We start from the raw sequence: 19,574 nt of genomic DNA, 5'->3' as shown, positions 1-19,574 counted from the left end.
TGATATAGCAAACAGCTTTGGTTCATGTGCGCCATGCGATCACAGTAAATGGGAAATACAAATTGTGTTTCAATAAGTTGTGGTTAAAGAAAAGAAGAGTATTTTAATAGTTTTCTTTGCATTTATTTACTCGTAATAGTTGACTACAATTTATTATTAATTATATAAGGCACTTGTGTATGTGGCTTAAAAGTTAAATTTACATATGTTTATGTACATTTGTATGTATGTATATGTTTAGTTTCAATTGATTTATCCCATAATCATAAGTACTTGGATATTTTGATGACAATGTTGTAGGTGTTTTTATTCACTTATTATACGAGTATCAAGTGGATACACTCACACACGATTTGGCCATTATTTACATTATTCTCTTCGTATTGATCGCAGAACTAAAATACAAAGTCACGCCGTATTGAAAATAGATGTCGTGTGAATTAATTTAAAATAACTTAAATAAACACACGAATAATAATGTATGATGAGCAATAACAATTTCTGGGCATTATGATGTTCAGTCAGACCTTAAAAAAATGTCGAATGCTTGAGGAATTTTTTCGAAATTATCTAGTTTGTATATATATATAAATATATATGTATATATTTTTTGTTGCATTTTTTTATATTGGTATATATAATCGTTTCTAAACAAATTTAATTTGATCTTATGATATTATAGTTATTTGTACATAGTATTATGTGTATGTCTGTAGTATGTCGTATCTTTTATCTTATTTAGTAACTATAGTCTAAATGCTTGAGTACTAGAGTAAATGTTTGCTTACAAAATTATACTTTAGTTACGAGTACTCGCAGTTTATGAATATTCAGTGATTTGTTTTTTGTTTCAGACTGTGGTACAATGGATGCCAGGATCAGGATCGGAGAAAGGATCTTATGATACAATCGCTAGGACGTTTGGAATTTTTGTGATTTATTTTTGTTTTTGTTTGGGCCTGCCATCGGGTTTTCATGCTCACGTTTATCACTCAGTTATCTCAAAAGAAGAATATCACATGATTGCTAGAGTCCAAAATTGTGACCAATTGTGATCCTAAAGGAAAGAGCAGGACAAGATCAGCACCAACACCGAGATGGGGAACAAAGCATAGATTGCACTACGTGGATGGCAAGTCGATATGAGATATGTGATGTCATCCTCCTCGTGCTCGATGCCGTCTCTTGTGGGCACCTCGACAACAACGATCTCATCCGAGAGGAAACCAATACTAAAGGTGCAGTCGGTGCTATTCAGACAGCTGCGCGATTCACTCAGATTGGCATACTGAAATGTTGGCTTATATATGTCGAATATGGCGTGTATATCGTTTCGCACTAAATCGTTGTCACTGTAGAAAATGTAGTAGTAATAGCCATCCTCGGTGATATTTTGCATCACCGTATCCTGTTTGCCTTTTTCCAGAAAATGACGATTCGTGCACGCCGATTTGGGGGGAAATCCCTCGGCCAGGAGAATGGCACCATTGAAGCAGGTGAAGAGACCAGTCTCAAAGCTCGATATGGAATTGGATTCATCGGTTTCTGTAAAGTTCATAGCATTGCCACCATGACTGTATTTCCGGTCGTATACGTTCTCACGCTTCTTGCGCTCCTTTCGCTTGTAAAGCTGCTCGTAGAGTTGCCTCTTCTGCAGCTCATGGGCGGACACACTGTGTCGCCTATGGCGATTGGCTGTCTCTGTAGCGTTGTCGCCCAACTCGATGGCTTCCGCAGACTTGACGTGTGGTTGATGGAATCGCGAGCCCTTCTTCAGCTTCTTTCTGAAAAGTTTAGCGGGCGATGCGGTCGTTGTGGTCACATTGAGTGCGGTCGCATTGACTGCGGTCCCATTGACTGCGGTCCCATTGACTGCAGTCACGTTGAACGGCACGTGATCCTCGGTGAGATCCTCGCCACCATGATTCTCATGCTCCAGCAATCCTTCAGCTGGCAGTTTCTCCTCCGTGATCTCAAGTACATCCTCAAAGAAGACCTTAACCTGATCGTGACCCTGAGCATAGTTGGCACCCAGCTTGTTCTTGTTGTGATCCGTCAGACCGCACAGCTTGAGTTCGCGCTTCCCCTTGACCACCAGAATACGCGATCCATTGTAGAGGGAGCAGAACTTGAGCGACACCCTGGCACCCTTCAGCAAAAAAAATCCCCAGTACTCCAGGGTGTCATCGGGCAGAGTCATTGATTTCTTCAGCCGAATGTGCTTGCGACTTGTGGAAATCTCTGGTTTATTCTGCAGCTGAAACGCATTGAAGTGACTGTTCATCTTCAGCGTGTGTTTCTCGCAGAATATCGAGGAAATGCCATCCCTGATCTCAATGATGTCCGATTCCGCAACCGGGTAGACCACATCCGCAAATACCGTGTTCCGCAAATAGAGAGGCATTATGATCAGTGTCGCCGGCAAGATCACAATCATAATGCAGAAGACGAGCACTCGCTTGATGCCGTGCATTTTGCGGCTCTCTGAAATAAACAAAATAAATGGGAAAGATAAAAGATAAGTTTGTGTTTGATAAGAACAATCAGTTCCTAGAACAGAAATTATATAAAGTGATTTATCTTGATAAATTCTTGAGGGCATACAATTTTCCCAAACATCATTATTTATTTCACTAATTGCTCACTTAATAATCGCACCTTCAAAATGATATTCTGTTATTTTTTGCATTTTGCTTGAGTTTTTCCCTTAACGAAATCCTTCGAAATAGTTATATATTTTTTGTTTTATAGACAATGCGCTACGAGGTGTTTCTCTTGGGCAGGCTTGTCGAGTACTGTCTTGATTGTGCGATTATCAAATTAGACAGACGGCAATTTTCCATTCCATTTTGTTAATCGCAAGAGAGTTTATAAGTTGCTCGTCAAAGGGGGCGAGAGTTACCTACAAATGTGTGATTGCCTGAGAGCAGTGCGCAGTCTATCAACAAGCCACAATAACAATAATAACAAATACTGTTCAAATATATACCCAAGCTATTTACAAGATTCATTCGCTACCTCAAAACAAGCGCTAAGTGACAAAACCTATTTAATTAGCGGCCACTGCTCCACGCTCTAGCTGAGAGTCTCTCAAAAGCTTGATCTTGGTATGAATAAATCACCATATCATTGATCAATTGTTTGCCGAAATCTTTTATAAATATCATAAATACAACTACCATTTATTTGGAATACACTTGAAGAATCAATTCAAAGAGGTAAATGATTTATTTGTGCGCAAATCTGACAAGAATTTAAATTTAATAAGTTTGAGCTCTACTCAAGGTGTCTACATTTCTCATAAGAGATATTCATGTGAAGTTCTGGCCTTGATTGTCGCCAATATTTGGTGCATACTTTTAGGCGCCAGCGGTATCTATGTTAGACAAGCGAATTTGATATTGTTTCGGCCATAACAACAACAAAATATCAGCTTGTATTGCTAATCGATTTATTAAACTATTTTTGTCAGTCTGTTCCCAGTTGTCAACAGTAAACAATAAGCCCATAAAGGCAGGCATAGGTAAAGCACTTGATCGATAACCAATTGCTTTTCGTTCAAAATAATTATCGCATCAAACTATGATGCGATGGCTGATATCATTCCCATTTTAACTCAACCTTAATGCTATAGTGTACTCGGTCTGTCGAGGTATATGAAAATACCAGGCTAACATTAGACGGGCATTATCGATGTGCCGATGCTCGTTTGTTATCAATTTGGGGTGCAATAAATACATATTGCTTTCAACAGGTTGAAAGATCGGTTGACTATGCAGAGCAGCGTATTTATTAGTTGCGTCAATGTCACGTTTTAGTCGAATGAATTATTCGGGTACTGATAGTACACAGCTGATAAAAATGAAACGTGTTAAGACATTCAAATTTAGAGTAACAGAAAAAGCTGAACAAACAAACTTAGACAGTGTAAGTTACTCATAAAAACTACATATAGTATGTTCACATCAGAAACTTTTGGTAGCATATCGATCAATGTTCTTAAAGATTTCATCTTTTAAACTTATAAACGATGGATATGCAACACATTCAGAAAGTTTAATAAATTAGTAACAATCCAAAATAATAAACGACCTGAAAAAGGGACAGTTTGACTGCTAGAAATGATAAAGCGTAGCACTTGATACAATAAAAATACTTATCACCTGTTATAAGGAGAAAAGAGAATTTAAGAACATCTAAGAGAACTTCTTGTCTTGAAATGATATCTTGAAACTGCTTTAAATGTATAGCAATGTGCCACCCACTTTTACTTAGCTGCTAAGTATTTCTTTGTCAACTAAGCTTTTATAACATGTCTGTGGGTTGAAGCTATAGGTCATAGTTCGTTGTTCATAGCGAATACAAAAGCAAATTCTCATGGATATACATGAATAAATTTTATTTCTTCAGTCAATTTGCCCTAAGCTTAAAAATTTATGACAAGTTGACATTGAAACTATTGACTTAAGAATACTGTGGAATATGGAAAAATATCTGTGCATGCTTGGTATCCAAAGGTGTTCAAGAGTCTAAACTGGTTATGCAGCAACGAATTCATTCATCAGCTTGAAGTAGGCAAAACAACGTCTAACATATAAGACAAGAACATTCCATAGATTTCAAATTTTAAGAATTATTTCATATTTGGGGTTGTATTATGTTGATCGGAATGATATTCATTTGTTTAGTTCTTAAATTAACCATGAAGTAAAAGTTGTCACAGCACGGTACCGGTTATTTTGGGTCGAATAACTCTATAAGATCAGATTACTTCAGACAATTGTTAGTCAGTTGCATGAGAAGTCAATTAACAGTTTTAAAAATAACATTGGGTTAAATTTCTACAAGGCGAACAGCTATTTTCATAATCAAATATTAAGTCAAAGACAAATGCGTGCCGTACTATTTTCGTAATTCCAAACTAAAGCTTTATTCATTTTAATAACCATAATGTAATTAATGGGTAGTTACAAGTCCCCTCTTAAGTATTAAGATTCGTCTACCTCACGGTATTCTACTTCCTCTTGCTCATGAATTCTCTTTTAGTTTTGCGTTTCTAAAGCCTATTCATTGTCGGCGTGTGTTTATAATAAAATTTACATGCTAACATCTTCTATGGCATGTATAATATTTACCCGTAAATCTAGGAAGAGGAGGGGTACAAAAGGGGAGCAGTACTTATGTGTTGTACACAGTGATAGCTGAATTACACGGCATTTTGTTCTGGTTTCTTAGAAGAATGCAAATGCTGCTGTTGTTGTCAACTTACATGTTTATTTTTGTGTTGCTTTTTAGCTTATTTGTATTAGAGAGCTACGTCAACGTCGACGTCGACGTCGGCGTCGGTGCCGACAGCGTGACAAGTGCAAATTGCTGTATTCTTTGTGAATTTTCGCATACAGCTTATTTTGTTTATTCTTCGGTTGTTTTGGGCATTGTCTTTGTCTGTGTTGTGTTGAGGTTGTCGTAGTCCATCAGTGCAGATAAATAGCGTAAAAAGGAATATACAATATTTGGTAATCTACACGTGCAGCCAACTTTGTCTTTTTGTTATCATTATCTTTCACATTATCATTCAGTTGTTTATCAGTCCGAGCGTTGTTATTGTTATTGCCAAGCAGTTGCTTATGATATTTTGACACATTTTTCTTTATCAAATATTACTCTCAATCTTTTCGGTACGCACTCTCTTTATCTCTCTCTCTCGCTCTAAATTTTTCTCACGCTCTCTCTTTATCAGCCACTCTCTACGTGAAACGTTTTCTATTCTTGTTTGTTTCATTTATTCATTGTTAGTCATTTTATTGCCTTGTTTTTGTTCACTACATGATTCAATATTGTTCTAATTAGGCATTACTTTTATTGTGAGTTTCACATTAACTTAATTAATTAGAATTACGAAATAATTTGTTGATTTTCGCGACGCGCAGCACTCTATCATATACTCTAAACGCTCGCACCCAACTGACGACTGACGGCTCACTGACAGCCAAACTCTTGATTCGTCTCTGTTGCAATGGAAATTTTATGAAAAACAATGAGATTAACCAAACACTTTGCGCCATTGTGTCGTTCTCTCTTTCCCTGGCTGCTCTCTGCTCTCGGCTCTCTCTTACTTATTGGCGCACGCCATTGTGGAAAATCAAAACAACTCTCAGAGAGAAATTCCAATTGTTTTGATGTGAAGTTGGCTGCGCTGCCAATGCTGACTGTCAATTGGTTCAGAACTCGACTAAATGACTTCGGATAAATCGCTAATATAAATTTGAATATTTCCTTCGAAGTATCGAGCCTTCTTTTATTTTTGAAAAATATTAGCGTAACAAGTTAGAATTGAAATTAAATTAAACGTTGACCTGTATATTTAATTGTTGACGCTTATATAAATCTAAATTAAAAAAAAAGTAAATGACTATTTATTTCGAATTTATTGGATTAATATTTTAATTGGAATTGAATGTATTTTTATTGCATACAAAAACATATGAAATTTGCAATTATAACTTTAGTTATTTTAAAAGAAAATAGTTTAATAAAAAACGAAGCCTCTTTCAACTGCAAAATATATATGGTGTTATTCTCTCAATGCATACAAGCTTCGATAAATTTATTATGTTAAGTAAATAATAGTTTTATGTAGTTTTAGCTGAATTCGCACATTAATAGTATCAATAACTTGATCAGTTGGAAGGCCATAGTTGCTCTGACTGCACTTTGTACCCCAGAATTTAATTTTGAAATATTTATAAATAACGTATTTACAAATTCTCTGATAGTAATTTTGTATTTACAGCACAAAAAAAAGTATTTTAAATAAGTTGGGTCATTATTGAAAGCACTCAATTTTAAAGTCAGCACTTATTGAAATCTCTTACTGTGCAGATCCGGCATTGAGTAATAGAAATCGGTGTGATAATAATGCAATTGGCTGGCACTGATGGGCGAGTTGCGCTTCATTAAGGATTTCGCGTCCATGTTGCCTAAGGACGAGGAAATGAGGGCTGTCAGCGATTACAGAAGATAGAAATCAACGAACCGACACTCTCGAGTTATCACTCCAAACTAAAACTGAATTCTTTGGACACGAACGAGTATAATGACTTTCAACTCTACCCATAAGCTGTCTGTTTGCCGACTGTTAACGATGACAATGCCTATGACGTCCAAATACAAGCAGACTGGGTATCTGCCGCTGCTGCTGATTCTATGGGAGTGTTTACTGGACTCTGTTATGGGAAAAGAGAGGGCGAGAGAGTGGGAGAGAGAGTTTACAGATTCACGACAGGCAATCAAAATGTACAGCGGACTGATAAACGCTGAGACTAGCGGCGAGTAATTGCCATTTATTATTATAGTAAATTAGTAAACATTAGTATAAAATGTACATTATATAAACAACACGACAACAACAACAGCAACATCAGGAATGAATTGATAACAACTCAACAATCTTCTGATTAACCGACTGTGGCATCCGCCATGTGTGTACTCGTCAAGTTGACGTTCCTTCATCTCACTGCAACGCATTGAGTTGTGTCCATTTGGTTTAATGGGTAATTCAATATCGGCATAAGGCCAAAGCGAAAATGAAGACTGTTTATTGATTCGCAATTTCATAAAATGAATAGAAATTCGAGAATTCCAGTTAATTGAACTAATGTCATTTCTAATGGTCATTTTACGACTAGTTCTTAGATTGCCAAGTCAGTCAATTGGAGTATATAAAAATATATTCTCTTCATTGTGACACACGCGTTTTATTTGCATCTTAAAATCACGGTTTATCTTAATGTTTGCTCTATCAATCTAAAATTAATACCGCCATATCTACCGTTTATCTTACATTTTTGAGGCTCTTATCTTAATTTCTTTGCTTTATAATATTCCCATTCATATAGGAAAAATGTGAGTATTTTGGTTTAAGCAAAATTTTATTTATTTTAGAAAAACTATAATTAAATTAGAATGTTAATTTTTTGTTCAAGTTTAGTTGTAATTCAAATTAAAAAAAAAAAACTTTAAATTCATTTGTAACATTAAAAACAGGATATTTTATAGTCGAGCTTATTCGACTAAAACGTTATTATTTTTCATTGGGTTGCAATGTGTGAACTAAGATGGAAAAGTTTACGAGAATTATTGTCTTATAAAGATAAGGTCCATAAATATAAAATTTACAATTGTATGACAGATAATAAGAATGGAACAATATAAAAATTTAAACACATATGTATAAAAGACGGTACCTTTAAAATCAATTGCTTAGACCATAGACGATTTGTAAAGTTTTCTTTGTGCACTACGCTTCGCTCTACTTTCAAACTTTGAAATAAGTCGAACGCTCAGAGGTTTTTCCCATGGAATCGAACATTTTCCGTAGTCTAATTTAGGGGTCATTTTTTAATCATCTCATTGCAGGCTGCCCCCAGCCTTCTAGCTAATCTTCTCAAGAACTGTGTAACGTTCACATTGCATTAAAAATCTAATGAAGAACTTTGGCTTGAACTACTCTTATTTTATTTAAATTGGTCTCAACCGCATTGCCTTATATTTGCAATAAAAATCTCGTTGATTAAATATTGTGAATTTTTCATTTTTTGGAAATAATTTATTTCGTAATAGGGAATCAAATCACATGTGGTCCAAGAATGTTAGAAATCTATATATATTTATTTTTATTTGTTAGCTAAAACTGTCCAGAATGTTTATTCAGCGATCTTTGAGGCTGTGAGTCATGGGAAGAATGAATTTGAAGTCTTGACCTATATTTACAATTCGAAAATGAAATCTTAAGCTTTAAAAAACATTCAAATAAATACCGCTTATCTATCCAAATACTTGTTAGTCCGACTATCAACAGTTCGCTCTCTTTTTTCATAAATCTAAATTTATATTTATGCCTAAAGATTAAATAGTTTAATATACAACATTTATTTTGATTTTTTTATTGGTTTGAATGCCTTAGAATATCCGATGCCCATATGAGTAGTTCATACATATTTAGAAGGCTTTTTATAACATTTCATACACACAATCCGGAGCTTCAGCAATGTATCGTTTCATTGTTGGCAATTTTGGCAAAACTCTACTCATTGTTGGCCTTATATTTACATTTATATTTGTCAACCACAATTTAAGCCTTGTGGATAATAAACAATTTACACAATTCACACGATATCATGAACATTCACGTACGGAGTCAGAAATACTCCGGGAGGAATCCATGACAAACTCCTTTAAGGTCAAAGATGAGTTTAAGGTATTTTCTTCCCAATGCAAGATACCGAGGTCAGATCCATTTTCGCTGGATAGCATGCAATATTTTGATCCTCCAGATTTTATGGAATGCACAAATCAGTCGGACCTTATTACAGTTCAATATGATACTGAGCGAAGACAATATAGGCTGCTCATCAATGAAGCTTTAACCGAACTGATTCCCAATATTTCGGACTATGGCTGCACCTATAAAGAGATTGTTCGTGGAGAGTATGATCTTGTTTGGTAGGTAAGAAATAGGAATTTCTGTGTAGCACTGGTATTAAAGCTTTCCTAATAATTACGTTTCAGGACATTACCACCTATCGCTTTTAAGCAGAACTTGTGGGTTCCACGTCACATTCGGGGTATAATTGTAGAGTGCCATGAGCTGAGCAATCCCTCCCAAGTAATACAACGCGATGCCTTCGCATTTGTACAGCATCCGGTTGATCGCAATGACAAAGCCGACGAAGAACGCAGTCGGTCTCATCCAAATGTGATAATCATCGGCATCGACGCCATGTCGCAGATGAACTTCCAAAGAGCCATGCCACTAACAGCCAAGTTTGTGCGTCAGACGGGATGGTACGAGATGCTTGGCTATAACAAAGTGGGGGACAATTCACTGCCGAATGTTTTAGCTCTGTTGACAGGCGGATCTCCGACAGAATTGACTAAATACTGTGATATAAATACTCCAAACTGCATGGACACATACAGCTTTATATGGAACCATTATCGCAATGCTGGCTATCTAACAGCTTATGCCGAGGACTTGAGCACAATTGATACCTTTCACTACTTTCTTCCAGGTTTTAGGCGGGAGCCTGTGGATTACTATTTGCATCCATTCATGAAGGCCATCGAGCAAAACATGGATAAGGTGCAGCATTTGGGATACGAATTCTGCGTGGGTCGCAGGCAAAGCTATCGATATGTTTTGGATTATATTGCTCAGATAGTTCGACGATTTGTTCAGGAGATGCCGAAGCCTCTTTTTGGTTTATTCTGGATGAACAGTTTCAGTCACGACGACTTCTCGGGGGCAGCCAGTGTGGATACGGATTTCGTGAGCTATCTGGAGCGCTTCGAGTCGCTTGGATTGTTTGAAAGATCTATAGTAATATTGCTTAGTGATCATGGTCAACGAACTGGTCCACTAATGGACTTGCCTTCCAGCTTCCTAGAGGAACGCCTACCTATGTTTCACATCTATCTGCCACCTTGGCATCGTCAGCAGTATCCGGAAGTTGCCCGAGCTCTTCACTTGAATGGCCATCGCCTCAGTTCGCCATATGATCTGAATCTAGCCCTTAAGCATCAGCTGCAGATGCTGCATCCTCGAATGAAATTTTATCAACTGAAATGCCCTCTCTGTGTATCTCTGTTTGAGGTTCTTCCACCCAATCGTAGCTGCATGGAGGCTGCTATTCCACCCCATTGGTGTACCTGTGAGCCGCACAAACAAGTAACGCAAACCGAGAGGGTGCTGGAGTTGGTCAGACTAGTTGTGTATCGGATGAATCAGTATCTGATCATAAGGAATCATAAAAAGCAGTGCTATCATCTGAAGCTCCGAAAGCTCTTGCTAGTCGAGCGTAAACAGTTCTTCAATGACAAAGGATTCGAGGTGCAATCTCCCGATGGACTTGACACATATCGTTTTAAGTTTACTACCGGACCGAATGATGGTCTTTTCCGAGCCACGTTGTCCGTCAATAAAGACGATTCTCTAGTAGTTATACAAGAGGAGTTTATCACACGCCTCAATTCTTATCAAAAGGATGCGTATTGTATTCAGGACCGACATGCCAAGAGGTTTTGTGCTTGCCTCAGAAATCAAGCCCATGCAGATGAATACAAAACTTTCATATGAAAACTGTACAAATATGATATAGAAAGTACTTTTACTTTCTACTCGAAGTTATTTCCAATCAGCTTTCATCACAAAAACTTGTATGCAATATTACCACCTATATTTCAATAATATAAATGCGATTATGTTTACCTTCATTTACTAGTAACAAAGTTAAAAAACAACATTCTCGAATACAGTTTAGGTTTCACTCTTATGGCAGTCTTAATATAAAATACTTGTAGAATTCAAATTTAATAAAATCAAAAGCACTACGGCTTAAGTTTGCTTATATTAACTTAATTTTAAATCGACATATTGTGAAATGTTACGGGCATTTTCAGTTGATATATAAACATCCATTTTTTGCTATATACCTTTAATTTCATATAGACAATAATCTAGTTAGTTACTGTTATTTGACCTCATCTGCATGTGACATGTGTTATTAAAAAATGCAGCCAACATCAAAGAAATAGGTTTTGCAAACATATTCATACTCAAAACAAGTAAGAAAGTTACAGTCGAGTGTGCTCGACTGTGAGATACCTGCTACCCATTTTGAATAATTTTGCTTTTATTCAAAATGGGTAGCAGGTATATTGCGGTATTATTCTCAAATTATACCAAAAATACTATAAAATACTAAAAAATACTAAATTGTATATTTGGTATATCGATTGTCGGCCAAAGCAACTCAGACCCCAAGTAAGTAGGCGTTTTTGCCCATAAAAAAGTATTTCTTTAATAACTTCGACAATTTTTATCTGATCGCAACCAAATTTTCAGGAATCGTAACTACTATAGTTATTATTTTATATACCAAAATTCGACTCTAGCTTTAAATTACGCTTGTTATTCGATTTTTGTTGATTTTCGGGGGCGGCAATGGGCGTGGCGTTTTTTCAAACAAACTGTATATGCGTGAAAACATAATAAATGCTGTTCATACGGACAGACGAACAGACGAACAGACGGACAGACGGACATGGCTAGATCGTCTCGGCTGTTGACGCTGATCAAAAATATATATACTTTATAGGGTCGGAGATGCCTCTACCTGTTACATATATTTCCTGCCGGCAAAAAGTTATAATACCCTTCTACCCTATGGGTAGCGGGTATAAAAATGCAGCTAACATCGAAGAAATAGGTTTTGCAAACATACGAGTATCATACTCAAAAAAATGACATTCATACTAGAAAGTCTCAGCAATACTTGCACCATAATTCAAAAGGAAAATCTCATTCACACTTTTAACAGGCATCGATTATGCTAAGACACAAGACAATGCTACTAATACGGAAATACTTAATTTTATTATTTGCCATAATATTAACATTCATATGGTTGAATCACAGAAAAATAACAAACAATGAGGATGACGAACTTGTGCATCTTCCATCTGTGGCCATAACGACGACAACGGAAATTTCAGCGCTTCAGCGTCAGCAGCGACTTCGTAAACTTGTTCAGAAATATCGAAGTTTCTTGACTAACAAGGACTGGGATCAAAAAGAGACAGCGATAACCAGGCAAGAAAAAACTCGTAAATTCAATTTTGGAATCCAGCCTAAAGTGACATTTTCCCCGGATATTACAAAGTCGAGGTACTTTGTGAATAGTGAAAAATGCAAAATACCATATACAGATCCATTCTCGCGTGAGGCATTGGAAATCTACACGCCATTCAAGCTGAAACTTTGCTCCAATGAATCGGATATTTTTGAGCTGACCTACGATGTGAACTCTAAACACTATATGCTGCATATCAACGAGAAGACCTTGAGGCGTGTAAGTCCCAGATCGAGAGTCGTGTGCAATTTTCGTACAGTTAGCCAAGGCGGGAATATCTACAGTGAGTGAGTAAGGTGTTAACTAGATGGTAGACATTATTCTTTAAAGCAAATTCCTTCTAGGAGAATCTACTTCACGCACAGCCAGAAACTGCCACGGAATATAAGCGGCATTATCACGGAATGCCACGATGCAATGGATAAGTCAAAGATCGTCCAGCAAGATGCATTTCCCCTGGTACAGTTTCAGATGCAAATGCAAAATAAAACGAGTACTGAGAGCAATCCCAAAAGGCGTCAGCCAAGCGTAATACTTCTAGGCATCGACAGCATGTCACGGATGAACTTTCGTCGAACAATGCCAAGGACGGCTGAGTTTGTGAGTCAACGTGGCTGGTTTGAGATGGAGGGCTACAACAAGGTGGCAGATAACACACTGCGCAATCTGCTGCCCATTCTTCTGGGGCAAACCGTGGAGCAATATCCCCGCAAATGTGGACAAAATGAAGTCGAATGTATTGAGAAATTCCCATGGATTTGGAAGGATTATAAGAGGGCTGGCTATACCATTGCACTGGCTGAAGATATGGCTGATTCTGGAGTCTTGTTCACCAACAATAAGAATGGATATTTCCCTGGCCTAGTTGATCATAGTTTGCATGCGCTGCTGCTGCGAATGGAACAAGCCATGAAGACCTATGTGCGATTTGGCTACAATTACTGTATCGGACGTCGTCTGACTATATCGTATGTGTACGACTTCTGTCAGCAGATTATCTCACGCTACATGGAGGAGTCGCATCAACCGACTTTCGGCTACTTTTGGAGCAGCACATTCACCCATGATTATAACTTTGGCGCTGCCAGCTTAGATGCCAAATTTGACCAATATCTGCAACAGTTTAAGGCGCATAATTTATTTGAGCACGCCATTGTCATACTCTACAGTGATCATGGAGCACGCTTTGGCGAACTCTTGAATTTGTCGGACAGTTTTCTCGAGGAGCGTCTGCCCATGCTGCACATTTATTTGCCGCCCTGGTTTCGCCACAAATATCCAAAGTATTCGCAAGCTTTGTATTTGAATCGGAATCGCTTGAGTTCCAATTTTGATCTGCACAACACATTGCGGCACATTCTGCAATTGAATGCCACACTTCCAACAGATCTTGCCCCCCTAGTGAGGTGCCCTAGCAGCCAATCTCTGCTGCACACTCTGCCAAGGGAACGCAGCTGTGAGGATGCCTGCATCACGGAGCATTGGTGCACTTGCAAGGAGTTCATTGCCCAAAGCATGAATGGAGAAATGTTCTATATATCCAAGATGGTGGTCTACCATATCAATCGATGGATGCTTGTACATCGATACAATGAATTTTGCCAGCGAATTCAGCTCTCGGATATGGAGAGTGCGGAAAAGAAAATGCTCTTCGAGGAGAACAGCACGGAGACGATGCATGGCGACATTGCCATTTATCGTTTAAGATTTCGCACCTTTCCCGGCAGTGCAACGTTTCAGGCGACAGTACGGCTCAATCGTGAGCTCAAGAAATTGGATAATTTCTATGTGCCGGACATTAGTCGGCTCAATGCGTATCACAATGATTCGCTTTGTATCAACGATGTTATTGGCAAAAAGTTCTGTGTGTGTTATCCAAATACAACATTGGATCCTTTTATGAGCAATTGGAAAGAACTTAAGTTGACCACTTTGCCAAGTTAAGAGAAAATATTTGTAAATTCATAGTAAATAAAAATTGTAGTGTGTGTCATAATATTTATTAATCGATTACAAATGTCAAATTAATTTCCAGATGTCATGACATGCTGTATTCGAGCAAATTATTTAGCAATTTCTCAACACTTTTTATCATTGCTGTCAGTTCATGCTCTGCTTAATTTTCTATAAAATGGCAAAAATCCATTGAAAAATATCATTTAGTGTTTTTTCTTCGAAGTGAACGGAACTCTAAAAAATGGCACGAGCAAAATCTGAATTTAAGCAGCAGAAAAATATTCCAATCAAAAATAAAAAAATAAAAAAAAATAAAATAGTGAAACCACAAAAAATAAAAAGCAATCCCAAGAAATTTGTGAGACTTGCTAATGAATCAATGCAGTCACAAGTGAAAGCAGCAGCAGGGAATCAAGAAAAGAAATCGCTTTGCGTCAAGCGCAAACAACAAGATGTGGACAACGGGGTGAAGAAGTTTAAGAATAACAAGGATCAAGCAATAATTCGAGTGCATAATTCTAATAACAATATTCAGAAAGAGATAAAAGATTCTTCATTGAAACTCATAAAAAGCAGCGGTTTATTGAAACAAGACAATCTTAAGATACAATCTCTAGCTGCCAAGAAGAAGTCAGTTGTGAAGATGGCAAAAGTCGAGACGTCAGAGCAGAATACCGATATAAAGAAAATTGATATTAAATCGTCACATTGCTCTGAAAGTATTGAGAAAATTCCTTCAGCGCAGCAAGTAACGGGATGTCGGAAAGGAAAAAATGAAATATTAAAACAGAAGTTGGAAAACACTAAGCAAGAGCCAACTCAACCAAATCCAAGTAAACAAAAGACGGTCGCTGGCAGCAGCAAAGATAATTTTACACAACTGGATAACGCGGAAAAGATTCTCTTAGTACAGAATGTTCGATCTCGTCGTCGTAAGAAACAAGCTATGTCCCAGATAGTTACTCAACTGTCTACAGTCAAGCACGGATTTCCAAATAACAAAAATAGTTCAGAAGAGGTGGAAAACATGAAGCCAACTCAACCTCAACCGAAATTGAAGGAGAAATCGGTCCAAAAAGCAAAAAATGTAAAAGAGATCGTTGTCGACCCGATATCAGACACTTATTTATTCGGATCGCTTAAAGTAAAGCAAGGCGGAATCCACAAGAAGGATAAGCTAGATGATTGCTTGGAAAATTTGAAAAAACAAAAGTATCTAAGCATTGTGCAACAGCCAATCCAGCAAACAACTAATTCTCTAAAGAAGAAATCTGACACATCGCTACACGCAAATCAACAGCAGAATGAACAGTTCAATTGTGAAAAGATTCCGAAAGAAAATGGAGATATGGAGAATTCAAAAAGATCCAAGCCACAAAACCTTGCTCAGGAGCCAATTAAACCGGAGGCAATTGAAAAATCTCAATCTGGGTTATTCCCGAAGATTTCTCCTGTTAAGAAAGTGAAAATTGGAAAACAGGATAAAAAAACTAACTTCGAGAAAAAATCTAAGGAAAAGCAGGTCAATTTCAGTGAAAAGTTTAAAAGCATTTCACAGAATCAAATGGTTAATAATGTCGGACAAAAGAAAACTGAAGAAGATAAGCAGAACATTTTGAAAGAAATTCAAGATAACCTCGAAAAGAAATCCAGAGGATCCAACCCAGAAAGTATTGCCCAGAAATCAATCAAAGAGAAGGACTCCGATAGTTCGCAATCTGGGTTAAAGAAAAAAAAGAAGCATGACAAATGCGAAATGATTTCAAAAGGATCCAAGCCAGAAAACAAAGCTTTGAAGTCAATCAAAAGGAAGAAGGCAGAGTCATCGCAGACTGGGTTAATCGAAGAGATTGTTACAGTAAAGCAAGTTCAATTTCAGAAACAGGATCATGATAGTTGTGAGAAGAAATCTGAAGACAAGCAGGTCAACTTCAGTAAAGAGCTTAAAAGCATTTCACAGAAGCAAATGATTAATATTGCCGAACAGAAGAAAACTGAAGAAGATAAACAGAACATTTTGAAAGAAATTCAAGATAACCTCGAAAAGAAATCCAGAGGATCCAACCCAGAAAGTATTGCCCAGAAATCAATCAAAGAGAAGGACTCCGATAGTTCGCAATCTGGGTTAAAGAAAAAAAAGAAGCATGACAAATGCGAAATGATTTCAAAAGGATCCAAGCCAGAAAACAAAGCTTTGAAGTCAATCAAAAGGAAGAAGGCAGAGTCATCGCAGACTGGGTTAATCGAAGAGATTGTTACAGTAAAGCAAGTTCAATTTCAGAAACAGGATCATGATAGTTGTGAGAAAAAATCTGAAGACAAGCAGGTCAACTTCAGTAAAGAGCTTAAAAGCATTTCACAGAAGCAAATGATTAATATTGCCGAACAGAAGAAAACTGAAGAAGATAAACAGAACATTTTGAAAGAAATTCAAGATAACCTCGAAAAGAAATCCAGAGGATCCAACCCAGAAAGTATTGCCCAGAAATCAATCAAAGAGAAGGACTCCGATAGTTCGCAATCTGGGTTAAAGAAAAAAAAGAAGCATGACAAATGCGAAATGATTTCAAAAGGATCCAAGCCAGAAAACAAAGCTTTGAAGTCAATCAAAAGGAAGAAGGCAGAGGCATCGCAGACTGGGTTAATCGAAGAGATTTTTACAGTAAAGCAAGTCCAATTTCAGAAACAGGATCATGATAGTTGTGAGAAGAAATCTGAAGACAAGCGGGACAACTTCAAGGAAAATTTAAAAAAAGCAAAGTTCGAAAACATTGAACAGGAGCCAATTCAGCAATCTATTAATGACCAAAAGAAAAATTCTTTGACATTGCAAGACATAATTCAAAACCAGAATAAAGAAAATCACAAAATGTTAAAAGAAAATCGGGACACTTACGTAAAGATTTCAAAAGGATCCAAGCCAGAAAACAAAGCTTTGAAGCCAATCAAAATGAAGGCAGAAGCATCGCTGACTTGGTTCATCGAAGAGATTGTTCCAGAAAAGCAAGTCGTTTTTGAGAAACAGAATCAAGATACTTGTGGGAAGAAATCAGAAGACAAGCAGGTCAACTTCAGTGAAAAGTTTAAAAGCATTTCACAAAAGCAAGTACAGCAAATGATTAATAATGTCGGACAGAAGAATACTGAAGAAGATAAGCAGAACATTTTGAATGAAATTCAAGATAACCTCGAAAAGAAATCTAGAGGATCCAAGCCAGAAAGCATTGCCCAGAAGTCAATCAAAGAGAAGGACTCCGAAAGATCGCAATCTGGGTTAAGGAAAAAAGAAAAGCATGTTAATTGTGAAAAGATTTCGAAAGGATCCAAGCGAGTAAACAAAGCCTTGAAGCCAATCAAAAGGAAGAAGGCAGAGGCATCGCTGATTGGGTTAATCGAAGAGATTGTTCCAGTAAAGCAAGTCTTTTTTGAGAAACAGAATCAAGATTGTTGTGAGAAGAAATCGGAAGACAAGCAGGACAGCTTCAAGGAAAATTTAAAAGAAGCAAAGTTCGAAAACATTGAACAGGAGACAATTCAGCAATCCATTAATGACCAAAAGAAAAATTCTTTGACATTGCAAGACATAATTCAAAACCAGAAAAAAGAAAATCACAAAATGTTAAAAGAAAATCGGGACACTTACGTGAAGATTTCGAAAGGATCCAAGCCAGGAAATACAAATTTGAAGCCAATCAAAAAAAAGACAGCAGGAGAAGCATCGCTAACTGGGTTAATCGAAAAAATTGTTCCAGTAAAGCAAGTTCAAAACTGGGATCAAGATAATGGTAAAAATAAATCAAAAGAAAAATATGAAAATATTACACAGGAGCTAATTAACAAAACAACAAATGGAAAACAGGAAAAAGTTCAGCCATCGCAATATGACTTAATCGGAAGGATTGTTCCTATAAAACCAGTCGCAATTTGTAAAGAGATAAATTGTGAGACAAATTTGAAACAATCCAAGCCAGAAAATACTACGCTGTATCAGAACTGTGTGAATAATATAAAGCCTGAAGAGAGTTTCAAAGCGCAAATCTCCAAGAGTCCACTGAACCAAGTCTATGATGATCAGTCAAAGCAAATTAATTGCTCGGAGAAAATTTTAGAAAAGAGTGCGCAGAAACTAAACGAGGAAGTAAATAATACACAAGAAATAAGAGTCGAAACATCAAAGTCTGGGTTGATCGGGCGTATTCTTCCAGTAATGCATGTCGTAATTGATGAAGAGGAAAACAAGCGGGACAGTTGCACGAAAAATTCAAAGAGAAAGCGCGAACCAATTGAAATGCAGGCAGTCCAACTGGAAAATAATGTAAAAAAAGTGAAAACGGTTGAATCGGAGCTGAAAAAGCTTAAAATGTCTAATTTGGTAAAGCCTACACAACTCGTAGCTCCAGGAAAGGTTACAATTTGCCAGAGTGACACTGGGATAACAAACAGCAACTATGAGAATAATATATCACCACTACACCAGGAAAATTCAGGTGAGGCGACTAGCAAATATTATATATACATTACGATTTTGATAAGAATGATCTAGCAGAGCAAAATCAACTGCACGGTTCTATGGATGAGATGCTAAACGAACGTTGGCGAAAGATGAAAGCAAAAGTTGAGAAGAGTGAAAACAAAATACGCTCCCAGTTCATGCGATGTACTGAGTATGTATTGATAAATGAAGGAATGGAGGAATTGACTGAGGAGCCAATGCAAACTAAGAAGGCTGACGAAATAAGCCAAACATCATTGATTGGAAAGTTAAAGTCCCTTTTGAAACGTCGCCTGACCTGCCATTTTTAAATAGACCAGCTTTTTTTTTAACTTTGATTTTTTCAATTGTACAATGTAAAAGTAAAATACGTTGACAATTTGTTTTTGGATTTGCTCTTTTGCATTAAATGAATAACCATTACTATAGTACCT

The 19,574-nt window shown here is 37.0% G+C and overlaps 4 protein-coding genes across 9 annotated transcripts; 3 read left to right on the top strand and 1 right to left on the bottom strand.

The window, feature by feature from the left end:
• Positions 1-592: 592 nt before the first annotated feature.
• Positions 593-7,069, bottom strand: LOC132795104 (uncharacterized). 3 transcript variants are annotated; one of them, XM_060805565.1, is made up of 2 exons: positions 6,876-7,069; positions 593-2,484 (listed from the first exon to the last, which is right to left on the bottom strand). In XM_060805565.1, exons 1-2 carry the CDS (start codon positions 6,973-6,975, stop codon positions 1,058-1,060), a joined length of 1,527 nt encoding a protein of 508 aa, XP_060661548.1. In that variant the 5' UTR covers positions 6,976-7,069; the 3' UTR covers positions 593-1,057. The 3 variants fall into 3 exon arrangements, with proteins under 3 accessions (XP_060661548.1, XP_060661569.1, XP_060661559.1); XM_060805586.1 differs by lacking the exon at positions 6,876-7,069 and adding an exon at positions 5,270-5,995; XM_060805576.1 differs by lacking the exon at positions 6,876-7,069 and adding an exon at positions 2,659-2,778.
• Positions 7,070-9,003: 1,934 nt separating this feature from the next.
• LOC132798633 (uncharacterized) lies at positions 9,004-11,274 on the top strand. 2 transcript variants are annotated; one of them, XM_060810569.1, is made up of 2 exons: positions 9,004-9,504; positions 9,571-11,274. In XM_060810569.1, exons 1-2 carry the CDS (start codon positions 9,050-9,052, stop codon positions 11,135-11,137), a joined length of 2,022 nt encoding a protein of 673 aa, XP_060666552.1. In that variant the 5' UTR covers positions 9,004-9,049; the 3' UTR covers positions 11,138-11,274. The 2 variants fall into 2 exon arrangements, with proteins under 2 accessions (XP_060666552.1, XP_060666553.1); XM_060810570.1 differs by having other exon boundaries at positions 9,355-9,508.
• Positions 11,275-12,334: 1,060 nt separating this feature from the next.
• On the top strand, positions 12,335-14,698 carry LOC132791003 (uncharacterized). 2 transcript variants are annotated; one of them, XM_060799788.1, is made up of 2 exons: positions 12,335-12,975; positions 13,037-14,698. In XM_060799788.1, the coding sequence occupies exon 2, from the start codon at positions 13,110-13,112 to the stop codon at positions 14,634-14,636; it is 1,527 nt and encodes a 508-aa protein (XP_060655771.1). In that variant the 5' UTR covers positions 12,335-12,975; positions 13,037-13,109; the 3' UTR covers positions 14,637-14,698. The 2 variants fall into 2 exon arrangements, with proteins under 2 accessions (XP_060655771.1, XP_060655763.1); XM_060799780.1 differs by having other exon boundaries at positions 12,336-12,979.
• Positions 14,699-14,796: 98 nt separating this feature from the next.
• Positions 14,797-19,565, top strand: LOC132790989 (centlein-like). Of its 2 annotated transcripts, none has more exons than XM_060799771.1 (2): positions 14,797-19,135; positions 19,195-19,565. In XM_060799771.1, the coding sequence occupies exons 1-2, from the start codon at positions 14,890-14,892 to the stop codon at positions 19,449-19,451; spliced, it is 4,503 nt and encodes a 1,500-aa protein (XP_060655754.1). In that variant the 5' UTR covers positions 14,797-14,889; the 3' UTR covers positions 19,452-19,565. The 2 variants fall into 2 exon arrangements, with proteins under 2 accessions (XP_060655754.1, XP_060655746.1); XM_060799763.1 differs by having other exon boundaries at positions 19,192-19,565.
• Positions 19,566-19,574: the final 9 nt, after the last annotated feature.

This window comes from Drosophila nasuta, chromosome 2L (genome assembly GCF_023558535.2).
Source record: "Drosophila nasuta strain 15112-1781.00 chromosome 2L, ASM2355853v1, whole genome shotgun sequence".
In the NCBI taxonomy this organism is placed as follows: domain Eukaryota; kingdom Metazoa; phylum Arthropoda; class Insecta; order Diptera; family Drosophilidae; genus Drosophila; species Drosophila nasuta.
Note: the sequence above shows the minus strand (reverse complement) of the source record. Positions and strands in the feature narration are given on the sequence as shown.